Source organism: Saccopteryx bilineata, chromosome 11 (assembly GCF_036850765.1).
Source record: "Saccopteryx bilineata isolate mSacBil1 chromosome 11, mSacBil1_pri_phased_curated, whole genome shotgun sequence".
Taxonomy (NCBI): domain Eukaryota; kingdom Metazoa; phylum Chordata; class Mammalia; order Chiroptera; family Emballonuridae; genus Saccopteryx; species Saccopteryx bilineata.
The window spans coordinates 20,724,449-20,739,871 of NC_089500.1; the positions used below are offsets into that span (position 1 = coordinate 20,724,449).

The 15,423-nt window shown below is 38.1% G+C and overlaps 1 protein-coding gene across 3 annotated transcripts in view; it reads left to right on the forward strand.

Annotated features, from left to right (window-relative positions):
• Positions 1-15,423, forward strand: part of DYM (dymeclin) — a 306,792-nt gene that overhangs the window by 81,896 nt on the left and 209,473 nt on the right. For all 3 annotated transcript variants that reach the window (XM_066246552.1, XM_066246551.1, XM_066246553.1), the window contains exons 7-8: positions 3,762-3,887; positions 5,452-5,594. In XM_066246552.1, coding sequence (XP_066102649.1) covers positions 3,762-3,887; positions 5,452-5,594 — 269 coding nt within the window. The remainder of the gene's footprint in view (positions 1-3,761; positions 3,888-5,451; positions 5,595-15,423) is intronic.

Sequence of the window (15,423 nt, forward strand, 5' to 3'; positions counted from 1 at the left end):
AATTAAACATAGACATAGTCAACAGTATGGTGATTAATAGAGGGGAAACGGGGTAGGGGGAGGTAGAAGAGAGGATGGGGGATAAATGGTGATGGATGGAGTCTTAACTTGGGTTGATGAACACATGATACAATATACAAATGATGTATTATAGAATTGTACACCTGAAATCTATATAATTTTATTAACCAATCTCACCTCAATAAATTTAATTAAAAATTTTAATTATAAACAATAAAAAGTCACCCATAATTTCACACCCCAGGATTACTACTTTTATTTTGTGCATATTAGCATCTGCATGTATATTCTTTCATATGGTACATACTGTTCTGCTATCTCTGCAAAATACTACATCACGAAGTACATATTTCAATAAAGTGTTTCAGAAGCACTGGTTTTATAAGGCCAGCATATCCCTGATGCCAAAGCCTAACAATGACATATAAAAAGAAAGCAGAAAAATATTTTTTAAAAAGTTAGCAAATTGCATCTAGCAATATATGAAAAGGATAATACATCATAACCAAGTTGGGCTTATCTCAGGAATGCAATATTGTTAACACTTGAAAATCAGTCAATAAAATATGCCACATTGACACAAGGAATGAGAAAAGCACATGATATCTCAGCAATGTGAAAAAAGCATTTGACCAAATTCAACATTCATTCCTGAAAAAAAAAAAAAAACACCCAGCAAAGTAGGAATGGAAGGCAACATCTTTTACTAGATGTAGATGTGGTTAAAGTTAAGGGCCTTTTGATGGGACGACTGTCCTTTCTTTTTCTAGTGGGCCCAGTCTCATCACACCAGTCCTTACAGGTAGAAGAGGAAACCAAAAGAGTGGGTCAGAGAGAGGCACTAGGAGGAGTCATTCAGAGTCATTATTGGAGGCAGGGACCAATGGAATCAAAGAATGACGTGACTTCTAGAAGCTGGGAGTACCCTCAGCTTGAAACCAGCCAGAAACTGGGGACCTGGGTTTTACAGCCAGGAGTACTTAAATCCTGCCAACCTCCCAAACCAGCAGGAAATGGATCCTTCCCTGGAGGATCCAGAATGGAAAGCAGCTTGCTTTCTCCCTTGATTTTTACCCCTTGAAGCCTGTACTGCAACTACAAAACCATTGTATGGTAACAGATTTGTGCTGTTTTAAACTACCAAGTCGATGGTGATTTGAAAGTGGCAATAATATAAAAACTAATGAGCCTGACCCGTGATGGCACAGTGTATAAAGCGTCGACCTGGAATCTGAGGTCACCAGTTCGAAACCCTGGGCTTGCCTGGTCAAGGCACATATGAGAAGCAACTCACTTCTTCACCCCCCCCCCAAATCAATAAATAAAAAAATCTTTTTAAAAAACAGAAAGCTATCAATAAAACTTAAAATAAATTAATGAAACATATCCAGTTTCTCAAGCAGGTAACTTTAGTAGATTCAGTTTGTTAAATATAGAATTATAAATGGCCTGTACATTCCACTTAATATTTGTTAAGTACACACTATTATATGTTAAGTTCTACTAGGTACTTTTCCATAAATAGCCAGTGTGCTTGTGTTACAAATGTTATCATTGTACTTTTTCTTTTTTATCTTTAGTTTTACTATCTACATCCAGGCCTTACTTCACCTGTAGAAGGTCCTTGATATGTTATTTTTCTTTATAACATAAGCCAGTTTTTCCTAGCACTATCTTCTGTACAATTTGTTTTTTCTCCATTGGTTTGTGGATCCATCTTTATTCTACACTGCTCACAAAAATTAGGGGATATTTAAAAATGAATATGAAGTGATAAAATATCTCCTAATTTTTGTGAGCAGTGTATATTGTTTCCATATATACACATATACATTCAATTCTCAGTTGGGTTCTATTGGTTTATTTTATGGCACTTTTTATTTCTTCAGCATTATTGCATTTTCAGGATACACTTAGCTATATGTTTATTCTTTCATAAAAATTTTAGAGTCAATGTGTGAAGTTCCTGAAAAAAAATCCAGTGAGAATTTTGGTTGTGATTGCCTTCATTTAAAGATTAATTTACATGGAATTTAGATCATTCATGTAGAATTGAGATCATTCTATTCAGATTATTCTGTTTGTTCTTTGTTAGATCAATTGAATTGGCCTCTTGTGTATTGTATACTTTATATTAAAATATATTTCTATTGGTAATAACTCCTTAAAATAGAATTTAAGCTTACCTAGTTCTAGAATCAAGTCATCTTTAATTTGTTTAATAAGCCTCATTTAAGTAGTTAGTAAGTATTTTTCTTTGGGCTTTCTATGAATATTTCAGTTCTGCAAAAGTATTTTTTTATTCTTTTGGCATTATTAGTATTTTCACTGTGTTGAGATTCCCTCTTTCTTGCTAGCATGTCACTGTTTCCCATGATAATCATGTTTAAATTTTTGCAATTACTGAAGATTTCTTGATGCATTTATTCCTGTTGTGCTCCCTTTTCAGCCAAAATTTTGTTTCCTTTTTATTTGATTTAAGATTTGTTTCTATACTTGATCTTAGCCAAAAGACTAAGAAGTGATAAGATTTGTTTCTAAAAGGGGATAATAATCTTGGGAGAGCAAGAGTAGTCCTTCATAAAATAAGTATGCATAATAAAACAGGAATAATTTATTTATTGTTCATGCTTTCCTGAACCTACAGAGTTGGCCTTGAGAGTGTGGACACTAGAGATAGAAGATCTAGGATATGCCATTATTCTCATTGTAAAGTGATTATCAACTTGAAAAGCCATTGTTTTCTTCCCTACACTGTAATTTCTCTTAAGATTTACAATCTGGCCTGACCAGGTGGTGGTGCAGTGGATAGAGTGTCGGACTGGGATGCCGAGGACCCAGGTTCAAGACCCCGAGGTCGCCAGCTTGAGCACGGGCTCATCTGGTTTGAGCAAAAGCTCACCAGCTTGGACCCAAGGTCGCTGGCTTGAGCAAGGGGCTACTCGGTCTGCTGAAGGCCCACAGTCAAGGCACATATGAAAAAGCAATCAATGAACAACTAAGGGGTCACAATGTGCAACGAAAAACTAATGATTGATGCTTCTCATCTCTCCGTTCCTGTCTGTCCCTGTCTATCCCTCTCTCTCTTTCTCTGTCTCTGTTAAAAAAAAAAAAAGATTTAAATCTGTTTTTCTCCTTTTATCTTTTTCTTTTGAAAATAAATTTAAAGGGGTCACATCGATTAATAGGCTTCAGGTGAACATCTTTATAGCATTTGAACTTTTGATTGTGTGGTGTGGCCTTCGCCCAAAATCAGATTATCTTCCATCACTGTATGTTTGTCCCTCTTTACTCCCCTCCCATACTCTCCCCCAGGTAACCATTTTATGTTAAAAAAAAAAAAGTTTTACAATCTGAATGTTTCTTTCTGTATTATAACCAAACAGATGTGAATATAAGGGCTTTATTTAGAGTGGATTTTTAAAGCAGAGTACTGCTGGTAATTATTTCCATTATACACTAATAGACTTCTCCTTCAGGAGGAGATGGGATGGGAAGATAGGAAAATAATGGGATACCTGACCCAAATATAAGAACTAATGACTAGGAAAGGGTTTCATATTTTCTGTTGACTTAATTTTTATTTTAAGCATATTAGTAGTTTTTATAACCTAGAAATATATATGTTGACTATTTAAATTTGAGTTTTTAAATGTGAATAAATGCTCTTTATTCAGTAAAGAGCAACATCTTAAGGTTCCAAATTGATTGCGATTCTGTTTTGTTTCCCGTTTCCCCAGAGACATTACATATGAAATATCAGTGGAAGCTATATCAACAATGGTTGTTTTCCTCTCCTGCCAGCTCTTCCACAAGGAGGTTTTGAGACAGAGCATCAGTCACAAGTATTTGATGCGAGGTCGATGGTATGTTTCTATTTTAAATTTGTCTAAGTTTTTAACAAAATAGTCATGGGGATGTAATGTTCACTATAGGAAATATAGTGAACAATATTGTAATACCTGTGTATGGTGCCAGGTGAGTACTGGAAACATTGGGGGGACCACTTTGTAAGTTATATGATTGTCTAACCACTAAAACTAATATAAAATTGAATGCCCACTGTAAATGAAAATTTAAAAAGTAAACAATAGCAAAATGGATTTGCCTAGTTTTTTATTGTATGAGTCTGTACCTCTGGTCTTATCCTCTGGCCTCAGCGTTGTCTCACATCTCCAACCAGACACTCCTCTGGTTGTCCTGTCAGCACTTCAACCCAACATGTAAGGAACCAAGTTCTGCTTTTTTGTCTGAACTCTTCATCCTTCCTGCCCCCTGTGCCCCCAGCTCCATTAGCTTCTGTAGTGCTTTCTTTGTAGAATTGAAACTTTGAAGCCATCTTTCTTCTTCCTTTTCTATCATTCTCTCTATATAAGCAGTCATCCAGTAATATTTGTTCATTGAAATTATTTTTGTATCTTCCCCTTTTCACCGGTCCCCTTTAACCTACTGTTCTCCGTGCCCCATTCCCATGTGTTTAGACTACTGTACTTCAGTTGGCCCTGAGCCACTGTTCCCACTTTAATTCAGTCAGCAGATCTTTATTGTGTGCTAACCATGTGCCAGGCATGTTAGGTTGTGGGACTGTGCTCTGAACCGAAGTTTACAATCCCGTAGTGGATTAGGATGAAAATAGATCAGTCCTAAATACAAACACACACACACACCCATACCTCCTATTGGCACAGTCTTCACAGAATTTTGGAATTTAAGACAAAGACAAAGTAGCTTTGATTGAAGTTCTCAGGGAGTTGGGAGCTTTTGCTCTCTCACATCCTTCTGGCCACCTTGGTTATCCTGGTGGCACCTGCACTGATTATCAGGAATGGGCCTAAGCTTTGGCCCACACAGCTATTCAGAAGTTTTCTCTAGATTGCAGGACCTGATCTGTCACCAATTTGTGGACACACATCCCTTTTCACCTATTTTCTCTCCCTTTTCCTCATCCTATTACTTAAAAGCAAAGAGTATTAATATTTTAAAAAGTCTGTATAAATATGGCTATATTTTTCCTATGCATGCACAAATTGAATAATTTCGCAGAAAGTATAGTCTTTTGTATTACTGCTTTTTAATTTTTGCTTTTTCCTACTGAATCTATATTACTAGCTCCCTTCAAGTGCCAGGTACTGTATTATACATGGAATTTATAATATCTTACCTGTTATACAGGTTACAAATACACTAAGTTCAAGAGCTTAAGTGATGTGACCAGTGACTTACGGCATAGTAAGGAGGAGAGCCAGAATTAACCCTCAGGCCTGATCTCAAACCCCATGGTCTTCACTGTTGTATGACAATGCTAAACTTCTTTGAACTGTGCTAATCTTTTTATATTAACAGATTATATGTGGATTATATTTATCATTATATAAAATCAGGTGAACCCCATTAAGTGTGAGTTTGACTTTCTTTATCTTCTTTCTGTAGTCTTCCCTACACCAGCAAACTTGTGAAAACCTTACTGTATAACTTTATCAGACAAGAAAAGCCCCCTCCCCCAGGAGCGCACGTGTTCTCCCAGCAGTCGGACGGGGGAGGACTTCTGTACGGACTTGCGTCAGGAGTAGCAAGTAAGCCCCATCAGGTTTTTTTCAGGACTTTGATGTATATAGATTTTTGTTTAATTAGTCATAAGTAATTCCGTTCCCTTTGCTGCTGCTACTAACAGTTATATTGGATATATGCAGCTGTCTAAATGTGACATACTAGAAGTAATTTAAAATATTAATTTCTGCATTTGGTACAGTGATTTATGCATTGAAATATTTGCAAATAATGAGTAGATTGTTTATCTAAAAGGCACGGGTTTTCAAGAAGAATGTTTATAAATAAACATGCATTTTGCATGAGTTCTAGCTGTGCAGTATAATATAAGTTCTTGGAAGCTTTTCACTGCTTGTGTTTTATAAGGAAGTCATTCTGTTTTAGTGACTTTATTGGTTAGGATTTGATTGCTTTCTCATATGTGCCTTGACCATGGGCCTTCAGTAGGCCGAGTAACCCCTTGCTCAAGCCAGTGACCTTGGGTCCAAGCTGGTGAGCTTTGCTCAAACCAGATGAGCCCATGCTCAAGCTGGCAACCTCGGGGTCTTGAACCTGGGTCCTCGGCATCCCAGTCTGACGCTCTATCCACTGCGCCACCACCTGGTCTATTGGTTAGGATTTTCCGTGACTAATTGGGTATGGTTTTCTTATTGTACTCAATATTTCATTTGTTAATGACCAATTAGTATATTTTGAAGAGTTTTGTTACTAATTCAGAAGTGACACAAAGGTGAGTTTTATCAGATGAGGAGCAACTTTTGTTAGCTGAAGAAAGTCCTTCCCCACCATACAGCAAAGCCTCCTTTCTGCTTCACAGAGGTCAGACCTAAAGACTCTAGAAGTACAAGAGTGCTTCTGGTTGTCCCCTTTGTTGGTGTGGAGGACCTGTGTTGTGAGAGGTTATGTAAACTGCACTTTTGCTTTATTCTGAAGGAGAAACGGAAAGGAGACTGACACTTTGGTAAGGGCTGCACGGGTGCTCCTGCTGTCTGTTCTCCTTAATTACATAGTGCAGAATTCAGCTGTTCGCAGGAATTTTAAATGGAGCTGAGTTCCACAGCTTAATTATGGCTGTAGCATCCTTCCCCCACTCAGGGAGGAGCATCAGTTTTATACGAACATGTCGTACTCTGTGGTAACTCATTAGAGAATGAGTCATGGGAACTTCTTTGCATCATAAGACCTTTCTATTGACCTTAAGGAACTGATCTCTGAACCAGTCTTTCTAAATTTTCCTTCCTTTGATTTCTTTTAAAATTATGAAGTGAATTACATTTCTGATCACTCATGGCTTTGTCTTTGGTGCTGAGGAGGCTGCCTAGAAAGCCTGACCTGCAGAGTTTCATTCTCCAAGTTGCTCCTGCCACTGCCATTGTTTCAGATGAGGAGGCCGTCCACAGCTTGCTCGTTCACGGCTATGAGGCAGCAAAGGAACGGATTCTTGTGTCCTGTGGGAAGGCTTCATCGATCAATTAGTGTTTGCTTTTTTTGATCGTTGAACTAGTATATGTATTTCAAAGCTATGTATTTTGCAGTACTCCCGTGTGGCTGGAGAATTTTGGGAGGAGATAGTCTGAGGTCATTAACTACTTTCTTTAAAACAATGGCAAAACTTTGCTGTTTTTCTTAAGCAAACAAAGAGTTGTGTGTGGTTTTTCTTGAAGTTATGTGTCATCAGAATGAAATCTAGGTTGGCGTGTGGCGTCATCAGTACCAGCTGCCAAAAACTTCTAATTTTTAGATCTGCTCTTACCCAGTTAGCAGTGTATTGGAGGGAAGTTCCTTAATTTTCCTGCCTCCAAGGTCATTTTTACTTACTTACTTATTTATTTTTATTTTTCTTAAGTGAGAAGCGGGAAGGCAGAGATAGACTCCTGCATGTGCCCCAACTGGGATCCACCCAGCAAGCCCCCTATAGGGGATGCTCTGTCCATCTGGGGCCGCTGCTCTGTTGCTCTGCAAACCGAGCTATTTTAGCACCTGAGGAGAGGCCATGGAGCCATCTTCACCTCCCGGGGCCAACTTGCTCCAACTGAGCCATCCATGGCTGTGGGAAGGGAAGAGAGAGACAGAAAGAGAGAAGAGAGAGGGGGAGGGGTAGAGAAGCAGATGGTTGCTTCTCCTGTGTGCCCTGACTGGGAATCGAATCTGGAACTTCTACACTCAGGGCCAATGCTCTACTGCTGAGCCAACTGGCCAGGGCTGGTTCCTTGTCTTTCGAATGAGAAGTTTGGGATAGATGATCTCTGGGATTATTTCCATATACCTCTCAGTAATTCTGTACTCTTTCCCCACTATTTTTTAAAATTTATTTTTTAGAGAGTTTTTTTTTAAATTGATTTTATAAAGAGAGGAGAGAGGGGAGGTGGAGCGAGAAATATCAACTCATAGTTGCTTCACTTTAGTTGTTCATTGATTGCTTGTCATATATGCCTTGACCGGGCAAGCCCAGGGTTTTGAACTGGTGACCTCAGCATTCCAAGTCGATGCTCTGTTCACTGCATCACCACAGGCCAGGCCTTTCCCCACCATTTTAAAATTTAATATTCAGTTAAAAGCATTAAACTAGTTAGGATTTTTAGTGTGCTATTGTCACAGCACATTTTGTATAGCTTTCTTCCTAATCTTTACAAAACTGTTCATGCAAAAGTATAAATAGAGTAATTTAGTAATAGAGTATAATAGAGTAATTACTTATTATTTCACAGTATATGACTCAGGATTATAAAAACAACAACAGGACATTTTTTTAAAAATCACAGCTGTGTATTGTGGGCAAAATAAAATGTAAAATTGATCACAGTATGTATTTTTAAATTAAGCCACATTCTCAGAAAGTCAGTCAGATTGACAAAATTTGACTTTAGTTGTGTGACCACTTCTGATAATCGTTTGGTTGGTAGTATTTTCTTACTTTAGTATTGGCTTGAGAAAATGTGATTTGGAAATTCCACACTGAAAAGAAATCATATTGCAAAGCTAGATTCAAATTATAAACCCTTTTGGATTATATTAATTTTTGTTGGGGTTGAATTTTTCGTAGATATAGAAAGCATTTTTTTTCATAGCATAGCAGTTTGTGTAGTGCATGTTTTGCTGAAATTATTTCCTTTGAAACAGCATGCCTCATTTTGGAAAACTTTAGAGTTTTGGACAGCAAACTTCTGTTGGCACCGGCAGGGGAAGAGGATAATCCTGAGGCCAGAACTGGGTCCAGATAAGTGGTGAGCCACATGTCTGGGTACTCACAGAAGTTAGACGAGGCTTTCTTCAGTTTATTCTCATTTTTTTCAGATTTATTTCTGGTTATTCTATTATTTGTTTCCTAGATTCCAGCAAAGACTTTTTTACATCTTGCATGCCTGCCTCTCTTTTTCATGCCTGTGCTTGGGTTATCTCTTTAACCTAGAATCCTACTTCTTCTCTCTCACTTTGATCTTCTGCCCATCTATCCATTAAGTTTTTCTTTTTTTTTTTTTTTTTTTTTTTTGTGGTAGAGACCAAGAGAGTCAGAGAGAGGGACAGACAGGGACAGACAGACAGGAAGGGAGAGAGATGAGAAACATCAATTCTTCGTTGCGACACCTTAGTTGTTCATTGATTGCTTTCTCATATGTGCCTTGACCGTGGGGCTACAACAGACCGAGTAACCCCTTGCTTGAGCCAGCAACCTTGGGTTCAAGCTGGTGAGCCTTGCTCAAACCAGATGAGCCCATGCTCAAGTTGGCGACCTGGGGTCTCGAACCTGGGTCCTCCGCATCCCAGTCCGACGCTCTATCCACTGCGCCACCGCCTAGTCAGGTCATATCCATTATGGTTTCATCTCAAGTACCACCTTCGAGGTGAAGACTTTCTTTTCTCCCTCCTAGCAAGATGTGTTTCCTGTGACACTTCCTCTGCTTGGTGTTGTGATTATTATGTAGAAGCACCATCTCCCTGCACAGTCTCTACGTACAGTACAAGGAGAACTGACAGATTTAGAACGTTTTTGAGCTTACAGAGCAACTTTCTGTGCATCTCACGTTATTTTCATAGCAACCTTGTAAAATAGATGGTTTTGCTTTTAACATGATGGATGTGGAGTGTTTCTAGTTATTATATTACTTGTCTGAAATCACAAAGGAAAGACCTAATGTTGGTTTGCACTGGAGCTTAGTTTCTTTGACTCCTGAGCTTTGCTGTCTCATCTTTCACTGTCACGCCCTGACTCCAGAGCAGGTAAGCTGTTTCTTGACTTCTCTGAGGATGTTCACAGCAGTATCCAGCGGAGCACCTTACATCTGTGGCTCTCAATAAATACATATTATATGTAACTAAATATTATACTAAAAGCTAATACTGTTTGTACTCAAGGTGGATAGATGTGAACTCAGCTTATAAAAGCATGTCTATCATTTATTGAATACCTTCTATTTACCATTTTATTAGCTACTTTACATACATGATTTTATCTTCTCTTTAGTTTTTTTTAATAAAATTTTCTTATGGAAAATTTCAAAGATGTACAAAAGTAGAGCAAATGGTGGAATGAACCTCTATACACCCACAACCCATCTTCAAGAATTACCAACATTTTACTAATTATTTTCCATTTATCTCCCACTTCCTCTTCTTAAAAACATTTATTTGGAAATAAAGCTCACACATATAGAAAAGTTCCAAAAATAAAAATATTCCCAAAAAATCTGTATAGCTTTATCTGGCTTGATTTAACATTTTATCCCATTTGTTATAAATTTATATTTTTTCTTTCCCTCTCTTTTTTTTAACATGCACATAACATACACACATATAGATTCTTTTTTAATCATTCTAGGATAAGTTACATATACCATGGCCCTGTACCCCTAAATACTTGAATGTGTACTTCCTAAACGGGACTGTCTCTTAAACAATCACAGTATACTTACCAACTTTACTAAACTTAATATTCAGCTATCCTTAAAAACAAATAAGGTGGGCATTTGTTCGTACTTCAGTAAAAATAAATAGAAATTTCCCTCTATATTTAAAAAATCTTTTTTAGTAAGTACACAATATCATTTGTGTTGCTCTTAAATTGAATTTTTACATTAGATTTTCTTGTGTCTACTCTTACCAATTTCTCTTAGTCTAAAAGCTCCATGAGGCAGTGTATGTCTTTTCTGTTTATAATGGGCCTTGCAGAACACTGAGTGTTTAGGTGTTTAATCAAAGTGTCATAAATAATTGGAAGAATTATTAATACTTTTTAATTACTACTGGTAAGTTTTTTTGCACTTAAGGAGAGTAATGAAAATTAACTTGCATAGATTTTGTTCTTTTTTAAAAAGTGTTTTTAAATGTGTCAAGTGTGATTTATTTCTTTCACTGGAAGTAGTTAGAATGAATTATACATTTATATATTACTTTACCTGGTAATATCTATAATACATGCCAACTAGCCTCTAGTCATAATTTTGCAGCACAAGAAAAAATGGTATTCTTTCCCTCTATGGTTTTTTGTGTAAAAATTCTTCTAATATGCTTACAAAAGGAAGAATAATCAATTGACATATTATTAGCATTAGAAAAGAATGCTACAGTTTTAATTTGTGTGTGTGTGTGTGTGTGTGTGTTAATGAATCATGGAATTCCAGGATTAGGAGAGATAATAATAAAGGTCATACAGTGGCTCCCAAACCTTAGCAGTACCACCTGGCATACTTAAAATGCATGTGTATGTGCTTAAACATTGTAATTTCTAAGTCATTAGACATGAGGTCACACCCACGTTCAGTAAGCGTTCTCGATGATTGTGATACAGCTGGTCTGTTTCAGCAGCACTAAAGTGCTCCCTTTCCCGTGTTCGAATCTGTTCTGCTCTGGGCCCATCGTGGCAGACAGTTGAGCCAATACTATAAATTACTGTGGAATACATTGTTTTGGGGCAGCTCTGATGGGTTTAACTGACCCTCTTCTATGTATTATCATAAGTGGTTTCTTTTCTTACTGCTGTCATATTGCTCTCTGTTGTTGATGAGGTCCAGTTTAGCAGGATTGTCCTATAAGTCTGACAGCGAGTACAGCACTCCAGCATGAAATAGACTGGAACTTGAACCTCCCTGATTCTGGACACTGTACTGTTTCATTAATCTAGTCTAAATGCTCATGAACTCTTTGGTAGATAATATGCAGTTATTAATGAATTTATTGTTACTTTTATCATCTTAAGTGTTTTCCATCGTTGTTGTTTTGTTTTGTTTTTTATAGTTTTTATGTGCTTTCCTTATTTGTGGTGTGGGCCATAATTCAGCCAAAGAATAAGATCTGATCCCATTTTCAGCTCTAGATTATCATTTAAAAATATTTGATGACTTCCTCTTTATTCAGGGTTATGTCCCTGACATTATATTGTGAGAGGTTTGACACATAGTGATTTCTGTGTGGAAAGCTCGGTGTGTCTGTAGGTGTCATATGTAAAATAACAGTGAAAATTAATATAAGTGGGGATTCTGACTCGTTTATGTAGAACAGATTTTATTTCCTGGAATCCCAGTGAGGATTTGCTGTGGGGGCAAGAGCCTGCTTCCCCCAGACAGCTGACTTTACAGTTGAGGATTCCTAAAGTTTCCCCTGACTTTTAGGCGTCAACCAAAAAAATCTCCATGAAACTGGGGCTAGGAGCCCAGGGGCAGGAGAGGCTGAGCAAGCTGTGAGTTCATACCAGGCTCTCCCTCTTTGACCTCTCTCTTCTTTGGATTACACACAGAGACCTCTCAGCGGCCTTTCCTCTGCACTCATTCCTGGAAGTCCTTGTGGATAAGGTGGCTTTCCAGACTTGATATTAAGAATCAGATTATTTGGATGGAGTCCCAGCTCATTTTGATTTTAGACATATTTATTCTTCAACTTTGAATCTCATCATCCTACTTTACAAAGCAAATAAATACAAGACCTTTTATAACATGTTTTTGTAAAGAATAAGTGAAATACTGTGTATAAAATCACTTCTAAATTTGTATATCATCTATCTTCATGTGAATAACTTGTTACCTGCACTGCAGCTCTGCTGCTTGTTAATTAAAATTAAAATAATTGAAAAGAAAAGAAATAATTAAATGAAGTTAGTGATCAGAAAATCTGACAGATTTATGCCAGACAATTGAAAAATTTAAGAGAATAGTTTATCTTTTTGATATGATCAATCTTTAAATTTTATGTAAGCACTGTTCTGAAACACCAACTAAATTGAACACACCAGTCATGTTTTTGCTGTTTCTCCAACTGGCTGTTCATTTTATGTGGTGCAGATTTTGGCCAATGGCAGTCAGAAAGGAAAATTTGATTGTTAAATAGATACTGCCCACAAGGGATTTATCCTTGCTTCCTAAATGAACTTGCCTTGACAACAATCACTAAGGTACCATTTTTTATTCACTAATTTATCTGATTTTATTTTCTGTTTGATAGTTTGTTTGTAAAATGAGCCAAAGATTTTAATAAGGACTTGATGCTGACCCAACCTGAGTTGTAGTGAATATTTCAAATGTTCACCTAATAAAAAATATCAGTAGTATTGGTAGTCTTATAGTCAGCAAGACTAATGATATTGAATTCTTAACTTGACTCTATAAGCACATCACCCTACTTTGTTAGAGATGTTCTATAAAACAAGTGACTGAAGACCCTTACCCCTCTGATTTTTTATGTTATGGGAGCTGGGTATATGGTGGTAACAAATGGGCAGCTCAGACTCTTAATAACAGAATACCATAGACTGAGTGGCTTGATGGACATTTATTTCTCATGGTTCTGGAGTCTGAGAAGCCTAAGATCAAGTGCTGACAGATTGGTGTCCTGTTGAGAGCTCTCTGTTCCTGGCTTGTGGATGTTCACAGTGTATTATATTCATGTGGTAGAGAAAGGAAGTTCTGTTGTCTCTTTCTCTTCTTATAAGGGGGCTAATTTTATTATGGGAGCTCCATCCTGATGCCCTCATTTAAACCTAATTAGCTCCCAAAGGCCCCACCTCCTATTACCGTCACATTGGGTGTTAGGGCTTCAGTATTTGTTGGGGGGGGCACTAACATTTAATTCATAGTAACTAAATGAGTTGTGTTGGAATTCCTCTCACTGAAATTCTCATTTCAGGAGACTACTTTTCTATGTAGGAGGCTACTTTCTGTACATTTTAGATCTCCTTTGTATATTGATAGCCAAGGCACCTTTTAGATCTACATTTATTTATTTATAAAACCCGGGTCAACTACTTGGTTAGTCATTCTTTATTTTAAAATACAACCCTGCTTAATGGTTGTGGTGAGGGTTGTGGCCAAAGTAGACCACTTACAGCTCATTACAAACTCACTAATATGTTTGGTTTTCTTAAAAGACATTCTGGAATATATAAGGAACTTCTCCCAGAAACAATTCTGTGATTGAAACAGATATTTTTTTCTGATTTTGGAGGCCACTGATTATATTGTCTCTTGGAGGTACTAGCTGTAGAGTTTGATAATTTGGTATTATGGAAGAGGTATAAGTTTCAGTTGGTAATAGACCAAGAATTGAATGCCAGTCCTGCCATTTACTAACTTGGTGTCCTTGGGCTATTTGACCTCTTAGTGACTCAGATTCTGCACAGTAAAATGAGTAAAAATCCCTTCCTTTGTAGGGATTCTGAGTTGAACAAATGAGCAAAAGTAGAGTATAAATAAAAGCTCACCATTATTATAACAGATATTACAGAGTAATATTTGAAAGATAACTTTTGTTTTAAAAAATAGAAAATAAAAGCCAGTGACTGTATAATGATTGACAAGTTTACTCAGAATTTTGATGTAAATAAATTATGAAAACACCTGATATTTGGCATTGTAGGGCCAGTAGTCGTGGCCACCATCACAGCCAGGCACGTGTAGGTTCCCATTAGATTTGAACAGATGGTAAAAAAATAGCCGAGTCAAAAACTAATGGGCCATGCCTTTATTCTAGCCTCGCAACCAGCCAGCGAGTAAAAACACACAGGGCACCAAAACCCACTCACATGTTCTCTGGTTCCACAACCAGGAGAATCTTTTCTAGTTTTTCCTAGAATCAAAGGCCCCCAACCAGTCTCAGAGGAGCTCACAAGAGCCCTCACCTCTGTTCCCCATCTGCACACCTTCTCCCTTCTACTCTCTGCACAAATTCTGCAAAAACACGGCCTCCTTCTTCCTCCTTCTCTCCTTAAAACATTTTGGTGTGAAGCCCTGGCCGGTTGGCTCAGCGGTAGAGCGTCGGCCTAGCGTGCGGAGGACCCGGGTTTGATTCCCGGCCAGGGCACACAGAAGAAGCGCCCATTTGCTTCTCCACCCCTCCGCCACGCCTTCCTCTCTGTCTCTCTCCTCCCCTCCCGCAGCCAAGGCTCCATTGGAGCAAAGATGGCCTGGGCGCTGGGGATGGCTCTGTGGCCTCTGCCTCAGGCGCTAGAGTGGCTCTGGTCGCAACATGGCGACGCCCAGGATGGGCAGAGCATTGCCCCCTGGTGGGCGTGCCGGGTGGATCCCGGTCGGGCACGTGCGGGAGTCTGTCTGACTGTCTCTCCCTGTTTCCAGCTTCAGAAAAATGCAAAAAAATTAATTAATTTAAAAAAATTTTGGCGTGAAAATCCCTCCTCCAGCACACATTAGCATAACAAAGCCCCTTCCCAAGCAGGAAGATAATTAGCAGTTTCACTGGCAGTGCAATTTACCTGTGCAGTGGCCATTTTTATTTTTATTTTATTATTATTTTTTTTTGTATTTTTCTGAAGCTGGAAAAGGGGAGGCAGTCAGACAGACTCCCGCACGCGCCCAACCGGGATCCACCCGGCACGCCCACCAGGGGGCGATGCTCTGCCCATCCGGGGCGTTG